Source organism: Mus caroli, unplaced genomic scaffold (genome assembly GCF_978045245.1).
Source record: "Mus caroli unplaced genomic scaffold, Mus_caroli_1 scaffold_20, whole genome shotgun sequence".
Taxonomy (NCBI): domain Eukaryota; kingdom Metazoa; phylum Chordata; class Mammalia; order Rodentia; family Muridae; genus Mus; species Mus caroli.
The window spans coordinates 33,049,616-33,062,707 of NW_028227275.1; the positions used below are offsets into that span (position 1 = coordinate 33,049,616).

Here is a 13,092-nt window from a genome sequence, read left to right on the forward strand (position 1 = left end):
TAAATAACTGCTTTGGAACTTAATAAATTTGCTAGCACATGCCCTGCAAATAATATACTCCTAAGTCAAATGTGGCTTTAATAATTTTTTTGGTTGCTGTGTATGTGTATCTACAGTATTGTATTTTAATGTTTTGACCTTTTTAATGAAATCAATATTGAAATTACTTAAAAATATTCTTTGTAAATTAGGTTCTTCAGCATTAGACTTAAAAATTTCTTACTAGGTATGAACTTAGAAAGCATTCCAGTTATTTCTTTAGAAATTAAACAGTCTGTACTTGGTTTTCCTAGCATGTGTTAATAACATACCTGAAGATTGAAAATGAAACATTTCTGAGTTGTACCTTTCTTAGGAAGTAAGAGTGGACACAAGAAATAATAAACTTTTGCATGTAGGTTTTCCTACTTGTTTTTGTTAGCTTCACATTTGTATATCACTCTCCATGTGTTTTCTATCAGTATTCTCTTCATTATTCTCTTTCTAAAGAGTGTGTTGTCTCTGTCACCTTTTCCTGGCTGACTGTTCCCTTTGCTCTGTTTTCAGGTTGGTTTTATTTACAAAACAGTTCTAAATCTTTGCCCATCCTTCCTATAGCTCAGGCCTTGGTTTTTGGTCAGAATTACTCCTCAGCTTCAGCCTCCTTCAGCTCTCCTTTTGTATTCATCCTCTTTTGTTTTGGGATAGTTGTTCCACATTCTGCTGTTTGTTGTTTCTTGGAACTCTTAGAGAAATAGTTTTCTTTGCGCTGCTTCTATAGTGTGTAATGAGAAGAAGCGAAAGCAGTGTAAGAGATAGCTGTGGCTCTTTTAAAGTCAGGGAGGTAGGGCACTGACAGAAATGTTTCCAGCGTCTGTGGAAGGCCTAAAGATTGTTAGGAATATGGAGAAAGTGCCCATCTTAATTTTTTCAAGTTTATTTTTAAGGTTGAAAATTGCTGGCAGTATTAATATAACCAGAATGTCAGTGGACACCCTGAATACATTCTTTAAAGTTGGGTTAATTGTTAAATATCATATTCCTCTTTTTCTGTACAGTTTTTGATATTTTATAATATTACATTTTTGTCTTTTTCTTCCAATACTTTATGAAAATGGGCCTAATGTGTCTAAGCATGTAAGTCAGTACAATTTCTTCTCTTAAAGGTTGTAGTTGGTTCCCCTACTCTATGCCACTGTGTGTTTCAACAATCTGTTTAGTAGAATTTTATTGGCAGATCCATGATCTTCTTGTCTAATTAAAATAATGTCTAATGCAGTGAACTTTTGTGAATAACTTATTCAGCATTAATCTTAAAGAATACTTGAGATAGAACAGATTTTATGAATTAATATAAAAATATTACTGGTCAACTGAGATGAATAGAGAAAATGTTTTCATGGTAAAGTGCTATCTAGACTTTCCTTTATAGTTTCACTGCCACTACTTCTGTAAATGTTGGGTTACTAAGTTTACTTTTCTATTGTTGGGCTTATAATAGATTTTGAGAAATCAAATCAAACGTACTTAGTACTGTTCTATAACCTTAAAAGCTTGCTGGGTTCATTTATATATATTACAACCTTTTAGGGAACTATATAGAAAGAAAAACTTGGGGTGGTAGGTAGTATAATTGAAATGTAGATCATAATCTCTGTTTGTTTTACCAAATTAGTTAGGGGTTCTGAGGATACATTTTGAATATTTGTGTATGTTTAGCATTTCGTCCCTTTGTTAGAAATCTCTCAGTGTGACTTGGTTTTAATAGGATGTGTCTTGAATTGTGAGCCAATCACTCTTGAAAAGTATTAAGCCCTTTAAACACACTGGTCAGCCCCACAGAGGGAAGCCTACAGGTTTATTAGCACTGCTTGGCCTGAAAGCACAGCATACCCTTTTAGGTTGCACAGCAACAGACTCCTAGCAACCGTAATAGATTGAATTTCTAAGAGTGACCAGGCCGGATGTAATAATAAAGCAAGAGGTACAAACAGTTGTCATGGTTTTCTTTTCTCAGCAAGCTAGTTTGATTTAGGGAAGCTTAGCTTTTCAAAAATGGGCAAACTTCTAATAAAACTACTACTGTTTGTACATAGGACTTTTGGTATTACCATGGCAATAGTGACACCAAAATTTAAGAGTCATGGGTTAATAATATGCTGATAATAAAACAAAAGTTAAAATGATTATTATTTAAAGTTTTCAGGAGGAATGTTTTGAAAAAGACGTTATCATAACTTAAATTAGAATTGGATCCAGATAATGCTAATGCCCTTTTTAAAAAATAGAAACTTCACTATATTTATGTTTTCTCTCTTTTTTGCTTTCTATTTTAATTTTAATGCAATTCTCTGTAGTTTTATGTTGTGATATAATTGAACATTCATATAACATTCAAAACATTAAAAACCTCAGCTTATGCTAGCTGCTTTGAAGTTATAAACCAATCGAAGCAGAAAATTTATTAGTGAAACAATAATAAAGACGTATTTAATCTTTCATCGTGATAGGGAAAGCACTGTTTGTCTGCAGATGTAATGTGCTCTGACTTCCTCAGCATTCTTTCTGTTTAGACATTACTGTGTGTTTGCCAATGTTGCCGTGAAAGAGAACTTAATTCAGATATAGTCACAGGCTGAAGAAGGATGTTTCCATCAAAAGAAGAGACTCTAGCTGTTGGGAGTTGAGAGTAGTACTGCAGCCTTTGACAGCAATAAGCTGTAAATATACACATATGCTAATACCCTTGAATTGTTCATCTTTTGTGTCAGCATTTGGAAAAGATTGTTAAAGTGGCAGTTGTAGTAAAGACTAGCAATTACAGTAAAGAGCAGAAATTAGGTATTTGTGACCTATTATATTTCATTAAAAGACTTCCTTATTAAAATGGCACTGCTTACTCTGATTACTTGACAGCTGCCCAAACAGATTAGAAAATACACAGTTTCAGCTAAAGGTAAAATCAACCTTTTAAGCAAACTCCTAGTGCAGGACAAATAATATATGGTATAGTATAAGCCTTTTTGAACAGTATATTTGCTTATGGGAGAAATGTTTATCAGTGGCCAAATAGCATGTTCCCTTAGCGTTCATTTATAAAGAGCACACCAGCAGTGGGATTTTCCCACTGAGATGTCTTACAACACTCATCTGAGACTGCACTAGCTTTTCACTAGACAACTGACTTTGAGAAGAATAGGGTTAGGGAGCAGCATGGCTTCCTGAAAGCATTTTCTGTCTTTTTTCTTGTACCCACAACTCTAACTTTGGAGGCCTCATTGCTAGGTTATTTCTGAAATATTCTAAGTGTCCTTTGCTTGAGCCAGTCTAGCTCCAATGAGTCCAGTACTTGAACGTTAGGCATCTCCTTCACAATAATGAATGGTCTTTTTTTTTTTTTTTTCCTAGACAAAGTTTTCATCTTCTATGGCTCTTACTAACTCTTTTAGTATTTCTACTTGCTTTGGAAAACACAAAGTAAACCATTCTTGTTTCTTTGTCCCTGTCTTCTATACCATCAGGTAGGGGATAAGCACTGTAGAGCATTCTGTGAGTACCAAACACACACACACACACACACACACACACACACACACACACACACACACTTAGTATGAAACTGATATATACAAAGTTGACTTGTCAGAATTTGCAATATTAATAGAAAGTGCTGTATGTGTGTATATATATATATGTGTGTGTGTGTGTGTGTATGTGTATATATGTGTGTGTATGTGTATATATATATAGTATATATATACATATATATGTGTATGTGTGTGTGTATATATATGGAACTGTAAAATTTACACAAAGTGCCAAACTAAGCTATTTGAGACACTCATGGTAATTCCACTTATACCCAAGCTGGGTTTTTTCAGCTAAATAAGTACCTGGTAGAAGTTGGAGTAGATAATGCCATGAATTGTATCTTACAATTGTGAGGAAGGGGTTATGCACACCATAGATATAGAACCAAGCAATGAGGTTGAAGAGTTCCTTGGTAATAATAAAACATATGAAATAGACAAGAAAAGACAGAATTTAAAACATGGCTAGGATGTCATCAGTGTACATTTCTGAAGGAGGATCCAGTGTAAAGATAAAAGTGGTCTTTACTGAGATGAACTTGGCAGGCATATGCAGAATAGATAATAGACCTCTCGCATGAAGACCTGTAAAACAGGATTCTGATTTTTAATTCCAAAAGGCCTTGCTTGAACTCCTTTTGCTCTTCTTTTACTTTGAATTCATGGGTGATGCAGATAACCAGTATTGAATGAAGCCGTATTACAAAGTGTGAACAAGTGTTACAGCTGCTATATGCTTGGCACTGTGACAGTGAGTAATATTGCCAGTGTAGCAGTTGATTAGTAAGTACTACTACATGTGATGGTGCTGTAATAATCATCATCAACTCTGTTGTAATGAAGATTGATTCTGAGGAAGCATTTCTGTAAAGAGGCTGTGGGAATCATGAGAGTCCCTACATCAATAATGGTCACAAATCATATCCCTCCATTCTTGAATACTTAGCATGAAGTATAATGGAACATGTTCTACCACCGTAACTTGACCAGCTCTTTGTGGGACAGTGGCAAGAGGAAAACTGACTCATCCTCTTGGTCACGAACTATAGTTCACCTCTTTCCTGAGTGTCCCAGGTGCTTTACTGTAGCTTGCCCACATGTATGCCCAACTATAGAGCCTGGTCCCATTGCTCTCAAGCGCTTTTCCTAACAAGTCCTGAGTCTAGAGGTGAGCATGCCTGCCTCTCTGTCTACACTGGTAAGGGTAGTTCATGGCTGCCTACTGTGTGGTCCTCAGGGTCAACTTAGTAGATTTCTAAGGGGTCAGCAAGACACTGAACTGAACAAACTTCTTTTCCTAAGAGCTGAGCCCTGGAAAGATAGTCATAGCTGACATTCAGAAGTGCAAGGAGGGGCTATAGAGATGGCTCAAATATTAAGAACACTTGCCACTTTCCCAGAGGATCTGGGTTCATGGCCCAACACAACCTGATAGCTTAGGACCATCAGTAATTTTAGCTTCAGAGGATCTGACTCTTTTCTGACCCCATGGACACTGCATAGATTTGTTGCACAGACATACATACAGACATACATGCAGGCAAAGCACCCCACCCCCACCCCCTCTGCACAGACATACATACAGACATACATGCAGGCAGAGTCTCTCTCTCTCTCTCTCTCTCTCTCTCTCTCTCTCTCTCTCAGACATACATACAGACATACATGCAGGCAGAGTCACTCTCTCTCTCTCTCTCTCTCTCTCTCTCTCTCTCACACACACACACACACACACAAGTACAAAGACTCGGAACAATGTTTTCTCTTGTCTGCTCTTAAGATGGTGCTGGAAGTGCCTTTTTGACATGATGACAAATCAGCAGGGCTTCTTCCTGTATTTGTGAAATGCCATAAGAATGAAAAGGTTAAAAGATAGCTAGAGTCTTGGTGACTTGTAAAGTAGCTAAGAAAAACAGTATATGGGTGCAGTGTGGATAGGATATAACCTTGTGTTTGTTACCACCATATCTACTAGCATCTAGTCACTTTCTCATACTTTGCTAACCACCTTACCAGAGTAAGAAGTTACCATAGAATATTGCAAGAGGGAAATAAATTACTGAAAAGTCACCATAGAACTTAGGATACTAGGAAGGACAGTTGGTTGACTTGGTAATGTGCCTGTGCATTGCATGTGAGGAACTTTGATTGTATATATGGTATTCAACATGATTCCTTTTAATTGAATTATTGAATATGAACAGGCTCTTCAGGAATAAATTAGACTTACTGTTAAAGTGATGGGAGGTGAAGGCAGAATTTCATCAATGAGCTAGTGTGGTAGCTGTGGAACTTGCAATCCCTTAAAAGATCTGAGCAATTGTATCACAGTGTGGTACAATACAATAGAGAAACAGCTGTTGCAAGCAGAGATATTGTTTATAGCCTATTTGGAGAGGAGGCATTGGCAAAGATAAATTGACTATAATTTAGCATGGACTTGCACTCACAAGGTTGACATAGGGAAGGATATTTGGAGAAAATAATTAGAATTAAAGGAATAGGTAGAAGATTTAAAAAGTCTGTAATTATAAGCCTATATAATTAGTAATTTGTTGCTTACAATCACTGTGAAACATGTAGTCACTTCATTTATAATATATACAATAAACTTCATTTCAGAGAACATTCATATATGTAACAGACATATCTAATTATGTAGAGTTTAAATTGCCCACTTTTTTGAGAAAGTGGATTCGTTAATTAGTATAGACTGTTTCATTTTGTTGAATATGACTTGTAATCCCCTAGATACACACAAACACCTGTGATTATTTTGTGAGCCTTGTCTTGTCTTTAGTTAGTCCTAAATACATATATTTAGATTTGCTACCTGTTCATATAGACTCAGCTGTGCCTGTTTGCTTTGCTATTTTTCCAAGTTTAATGGACCAATATAAAAATTTATGGCAACTGTCACTTAATGTCTCTTCTACCTTTAAGGAAAATGAATACAAAACCAGATCATGCTAGAAAACTGTGTTGTTGTGTGTAGTTGACTATAATATACATACTATGCTAAACTGACCTGTAATATCATGGACCAAATTTAGGCCACCAAAACCAGTCTGAACAGGTTTAAACATAGACATAAATGTATGTTGTGGCATCATTGTTATTATAAGTTGACTATGTTAGAAATAAAGAACAGTGGTTTCAAAATAACCTTTTCTATTTTTCTAGAGATTTCTTTAAAAAACAACAAAATCTGGGAATCACTCTGCATACACCTTTTTTTTTTTCTTTTAAAATTCTGTCATATGTTACATCCTGATTGCAGTTTCCCTTCTCTCCATTCTTTCCAGTTCTTCTCTCTTGCCTCTCTCCCAGATCCACTCCTCCTCCCTTGCCCTTCAGAAAAGCAGAAAGCCTCCCAGGGATACCAACTAAACACAGAATAGTAAGTTCCAGTAGGACTGGGCACAAACCCTTACATCAAGGCTGGACAAAGCAACCCAGGAGGAGGAAAAGGGTCCCGAGAGAGAGACACCCCACACTCCCACTGTTAGCTGTTGTCCCATAAGAACAACTACAGGACTTAGGTCAGACCATACATGTTCCACTGTGCACTTTAATCCCAGTACTCAGGAGGTAGGGCAGGCGGATTTTTGTGCTTCTGAAACTAACCTAGTCTACATAGTAAGAACTTATTTTGAAAATTTTTTTTCTATAAAGTTGATTATTGTGTGTATTTTGCTATTGTTTTCAGCTTTATGATTTATGTTTGCTTTGCTTTCTTATTTCCAAGAAATATTTAAGATTTGAGCTAATATATAATCTGTTAATTTGTTTTCATTTTTACTTCTTTAAATACAGAAGGTTAGCAGAATGATTTTCAGCATTGTTCTTTTCACATTGTAAAGTATACATTTAGAAAACTCCCCTTTTATTTTTCCTCACTTATATTTGTTTTTGATCATCAAAACATTATATTTGTTCTTTAAATTCTAGTTCATTAAGACATATTTACATTTACTCCCTATAAAATCAAGCATAGTATCCTTTCTTGCATAATAAGAAAAAAATAAGAAATTTGGTTGTACAATGAATACTTTTAAATAATTAAGATATATGAAGTGATTTAAAATAATCAATAGTTTCAAGATATTTTAAAGATTGCTCTACCTTAAGCTGATGTTTTGTTTTATTTTTAAACATGTTTGAGCTCTTGGTATTTTTGGCATTTTTATGATAAAGAATCCCTTGAGTTTGGCTGGTGGAAAGGCTAGGGGTACATTGATTACATATCATCTATTACCCATGGGACACAGTGGGATACAAAGAGTACTATAGCGATTTGACTGTCATGTATAGAATCTCAATTCTGAATTTTTTTCAAAAGTGGCTATGTATATTTGGAATGTGCTTTTTTCTTTTGTGGTGTTTACAGTTAATATGGTGAGGCGCTTTATTCTTTCACAACTATATATGTACTAGAGACATTATTAGATTGTGTTATGTAATTCTTTTAAATGCTTCAGGAAACCTGTTTATCCGTGGTGCTATGGAAACTGTAAGAGAACTACTCTCTGATGTCTATCACCTACCCCCTCTGTCACCTCCAGCTGTCTCAGGTAGGAATAAAGGATGCTGTATTTAAAAATCATATAGCTATTACTCAGATTTTATAGGAGAGCAATGAGAAAGCATTCACATCCCTGTATGTGACATAATCAAGTACTTTTCAAGCTTAGAGGAATTGAGTGAGATCAAAAATAGAAGGGGGAGTCTTCTCATATGGCTTTGGTTCCCATGTATTACCCTCCATAATGTCTGGATCAGGTATCCTAAAATGAGCCAAAGAATTTTATATACTCTTTCCATTTCTATACTAGTTATGGTACCAGATACCATGCACATTTTAGAATCTACTTAAGAGTAGAAAAACAGCAGTCAGTTTATTGAAATTCAGATAATGGCATGATGGCACTTGGATCAGTGGATCTTAACTATTTGGTGAGTGATTGGCTACCATGCTTCTGATAATGTCATTCAATAATGGCTTGGTTACTACAGTTTGGTTATGGGAACCTTTGCTTTCATTGCAAAAAACCAAAAAACAAACAAACAAAACTCAAAACCTTTAAAAGGAGGCCTCCTTTGGCATTTGGAAATGTAGACTGAGCTAAGATGGACGTGTGGTGAGTGGGAGGCTCATCTGGAGGCAGGCTTTGTGTCTCAGTGCTCACAAGATGGACGTCATTGCTTGAGATTGTGCTTGCATACAGTGTATTTTCATAAAAGCCCACATTGTTGGAATTAAAGATCAGCCTATTAAGGTTGATTAAAAACCTTATTATTTTGCCATTTCTCTTTTTAAATGAAATCCAAACGATTAAGATTGGTATTTTCTAGTAATTATGTGGTTTCCCTTTTCATAGGTGCAGTAGTGGAATGTTTGTAATGGTTTTAAATGTAGTTTACTTCCCCCATCTGATGCTGGTTATTGAACTCTGGGCCTCATGCCTGTTAGGCAAATGCTGTGAGCTATACAGCAGACCTAATGGACTTACCTTTTGCTGTGGTGTGGATCAAAGCTAGCATCTCCAATGGGTTAAGTAGGGGGGACTATCCCTGAGCGACACTCAGCATTCAATTTGTCTTTAAGAGCTACCATTTCATGTTTATTTCTTAGATCTATGAGCCTTTATATATCTCTAATGAAAGATATGCTGATAGGATAGAATCTGTCAAAGTTCTTTATTCTTTAAATAGCCTTTCTTACCAAAGAAAATCTTCAGTTTTAGAGGAAAAGTAAATGCATAGGCTGTGAATGAAAGAACGAGGCCAAAGGGACATAAGAACTATCTCCTCAAGAGCTAAAGAGAAACGGAATCTATACCAGACCCCTACACACACACACACACACACACACACACACACACACACACACACACACACAGAGGGAGATGGGGACAGGGACAGGGGGAGAGAGGGAGAGGGTGAGGGAGGGAGAGGGAGAGGGAGAGAGAAAGAAAGGGAGGGAGAGGGAGACAGAAACCAAACAACAAGGCCTTATTCTGAAGAATAGCTTTGTCTCACCCTCCCAAGTACTGGAATTGCTGGGATTACAGTTGTATACTCTGATGCTGTAGCCTCCCCTTCAAACTTGTGTTTCGTAAATGTCCTCCAGAGGTTGCACCAAAAGTTCACCTGTACATTTTCAAGATTTTATCATGAATATAAGGTTACAATTCGGTTTTAAGAATGGTGATTAATTTTGTGTCTAAGTCCTGACAATATGATTTGGAACATATAGTGTGCGTCTATGTATAGGAATTATATTTTAAGAGCTATGATTTTATCAAAGTATATCTAAAGTACTAGCTCTTTCAGATAGTTTCCTAGAAATGTTGTGATTTTCTTGTATTTTTCAACTATTGTAGTTAATCAAATCAATCTGATATTCTTTTTACTTACTGAGAATATCTGACTATAGACATTGTATACCTAATAATTATACAGACTTATGCAAATTTGTGTAAAGATCTGGTTGCAGTATATTTTTAGAGGTAATGTAAGGTATATAAACCAATGAATGGGCTGGTGGAGTCCTTTCTGTAGGAAAGTAGTGGAGGAAGCATCTGAAAGTCATCCCACGGGAAGAAGCAGGAAACAATTTTACATGTCTCTCCTATCACCAGTTTTCCTTTTGCTCTGATATTTAGACTTCCTTTAGCTTTGGCAGCAAAGCTAAAGCTCTTCTCTTCTCTTCTCTTCTCTTCTCTTCTCTTCTCTTCTCTTCTCTTCTCTTCTCTTCTCTTCTCTTCTCTTCTCTTCTCTTCTCTTCGTTCCTTCGAACCTTCGTTCCTTCGTTCCTTCGTTCCTTCCTCTTAATGAATATTTCTCTGTTGTAAATGAAATTAATAAGGTTATTGGGAGAGGGAATGGAGGAAAGGAAGCAAGTTTGTATTTTGTATATTGGTATATTATAATTTATATAGTAGGCCACAATTTATATGTGTTTGTGTTTGTGTGTGTGTGTGTGTGTGTGTGTGTGTGTGTATTGATGTGTGTAGTAATTGTAAGAGCTTGCTGTGGCTGGCTGGTTGTGGTATAGTCATTGGCTGCTTGTTGTAAACAGTGAAGCAGTAACAGATTGAGAAACACAATTCAAGTGGGGCAATTTTTATGTCAGTGATGTAGCTGTGAAGTGTGATAGGACTCTGTTCCACATATCAGGAACTTTGAAATTAAGAGCAGTTCTGCAGGAGCCACGTTTGTGGGATTACTGGAAGTTGAGCTCAATCTGCAGAGTAGATTTGATTTTTTCCTTTCACGTGGGCTTGTGTATTACCAAATTTCAGCCTTTCACAGTGCTATATGGTTGTCTTTAAGAGTAGCTAACTGTGTCTCTTTTTGTTCTTCTTTATTTTGGTATGAATGGCGATCAGTGTTATATACCTCTTTTCTTTCTGGTGATTATGGATCTAGATAAAAAGTTTAGACTCTTTTTTTTTTCCAAGTGTAAAATGAATTTATTGATCTCTGGAATTTTATTATAATAAAAGTGAAACTCAAAACAAAAGTCACTGTCGTGTTTGAATGAAAAATGTCCTTCATAGTGTTCAGCATTTGTGCATTTGTGCCAGAGTAGATAGTGCTGTTTATAGAGAGGTTTAAGTGGTGAGACCTTGCTAGAGGAAGAATGTCACCAGGATGGTTTATAAGAGCATGAGGCCTCAGCTTACAGCCAGCTTCTCTGTTTCATGTTTGCTGTTGAAGATGTGGTCTCACAGATTATTGCTATTGCTGCCATGCTGTCTTCAACATTATGGATTTTAAAAAAATTATTAGATATTTTCTTTATTTATATCTCAAATGTTATCCCCTTTCCTAGTTTCCCCTCTGAAAATCCCTTATCTGCTCCCCCCTCCCCCTACTCACCAACACACCCACTCCTGCTTCCTAGCCCTGGCATTCCACTATACTGGGCCATAGAACCTTCACAGGACCAAGGGCCTCTCCTCCCATTGATGACCAACCAGACCATCCTATGCTACATATGCAGCTAGAGCCATGAGTCCCACCATGTGTTTTCTTTGATTGGTGGTTTAGTCCCAGGGAGCTCTGGGGATACTGGTTAGTTCATATTGTTGTTCCTCTTATGGGGCTGCAAACCCCTTTAGCTCCTTGGGTCCTTTTTCTAGGTCCTTCATTGGGGAACCCTGTGCTCCGTCCAATGTATGGTTGTGAGCATCCACTTCTGTATTTGTTATGCACAAATACAGTGGGTGGGTTGGTGAGTAGGGGGAGGTTTAACAGGCTCCTGTCAGTAAGCTCTTGTTGTAAGTTTAGACTCTTGATGTTCCTTTCTCTTTTCACTTCTCTCTTCTCTCTTCTCTCTTTCTCTCTCTCTCTCTCTTTCTCTTCTCTTCTTCCTTCCTTCCTCCCTCCCTCCCTCCCTCCCTCCCTCCCTCCCTCCCTCCCTCCCTCCCTCCCTTCCTTCCTTCCTTCCTTCTTCTTAAGAAATATTTCCTTTACATACTCTATAGGGAGTAAAAATAATTGAAAAAAATCAGGGCCTTTTGTAAGATACTAATTTAAAATATATAAGTAGAAAAAATTGCTAAACATGAGAGTCCTCTATGGAATATTTAATGCCTACAGTACAGAGTAACATAGTTGCTCCATATGGCATTTAAAGTGTTCCTTGGATGTCATGACACCAGTCCTGGCAGTTACATTTAGTTTTGACAGGGTAATTTTCCTGAGCTACTCTTTGTTTACAGAGTGAAAATGCTGGATCATGATAATCTTCAGAAATAGTGGTAGAAGTTCTAGGAATGATTCCTTTTTTACATCAGAGAATTGTAGAGTCTATCATTTGTAAGTTTCAGTGTGGGTTTCTATGATACACAAACATGCACTTGGTTCTTACTATATTGTAATAACCTATGAAGTGTCTTCTCTACAAACACAGACAAAAATCTTAAAATCCGTGGTTCTTCCAAACCATAATGAAATGTAATCAGGGGTAAGTGTAAAATACACACATTCAAGGTAAAAGTAGCTATTTAGACTCAATGCATTCTACAAATTGAATTTGTGTCTGGAGTTTATGATTCTAAAAGTCAGTGACATCTGTTTTTCTGAAAGTGGTTAATGAGCTTTTAGTTTAACGTGCTAAGCTGAACACTCATAGGTGCTGTACAGTGATTTTTCTCCACAGTCTATTCTGGACATGAATTGATTGACAGGGTTCCCCAGATGACAGCAGAATGCTCTTGATAGGAGGAGTGAGCAAAGGTTTGCACCACAGCTGTGCTTTCTTACTGCAGGTGACTCAAATTTGTAATCCAAGTAATTTGCATTTTTCTTTTTTCATTGTTAGGATCTTTTCTTCTAAATTTAATGATGTGGATAAAAAAGAATTAACTCATTTCATTGAAAACCAGACCTATTTAGAACAAGCTTAAGTTATAGAAAGGGAATTTTCTTTTCTTTTCTTTTCTTTTCTTTTCTTTTCTTTTCTTTTCTTTTCTTTTTTTTTGATTTTTCGAGACAGGGTTTCTCTGTGGAA

At 36.5% G+C, this 13,092-nt stretch overlaps 1 protein-coding gene across 8 annotated transcripts in view; it reads left to right on the top strand.

Moving 5' to 3' along the window:
* Rfx3 (regulatory factor X3) overlaps positions 1-13,092 on the top strand; it is a 265,021-nt gene that overhangs the window by 20,294 nt on the left and 231,635 nt on the right. For 2 of the 8 annotated variants that reach the window (XM_029472430.2, XM_085834162.1), the window contains one exon: positions 8,051-8,143. The exons of 5 other annotated variants lie outside the window; for them this stretch is intronic. In XM_029472430.2, the coding sequence (XP_029328290.1) occupies positions 8,074-8,143 (70 nt within the window). In that variant the 5' untranslated portion in view covers positions 8,051-8,073. Of the gene's footprint in view, positions 1-6,842; positions 6,970-8,050; positions 8,144-13,092 lie in introns of those variants that run through there. One more of the 8 variants, XM_029472431.2, reaches the window with a different exon arrangement.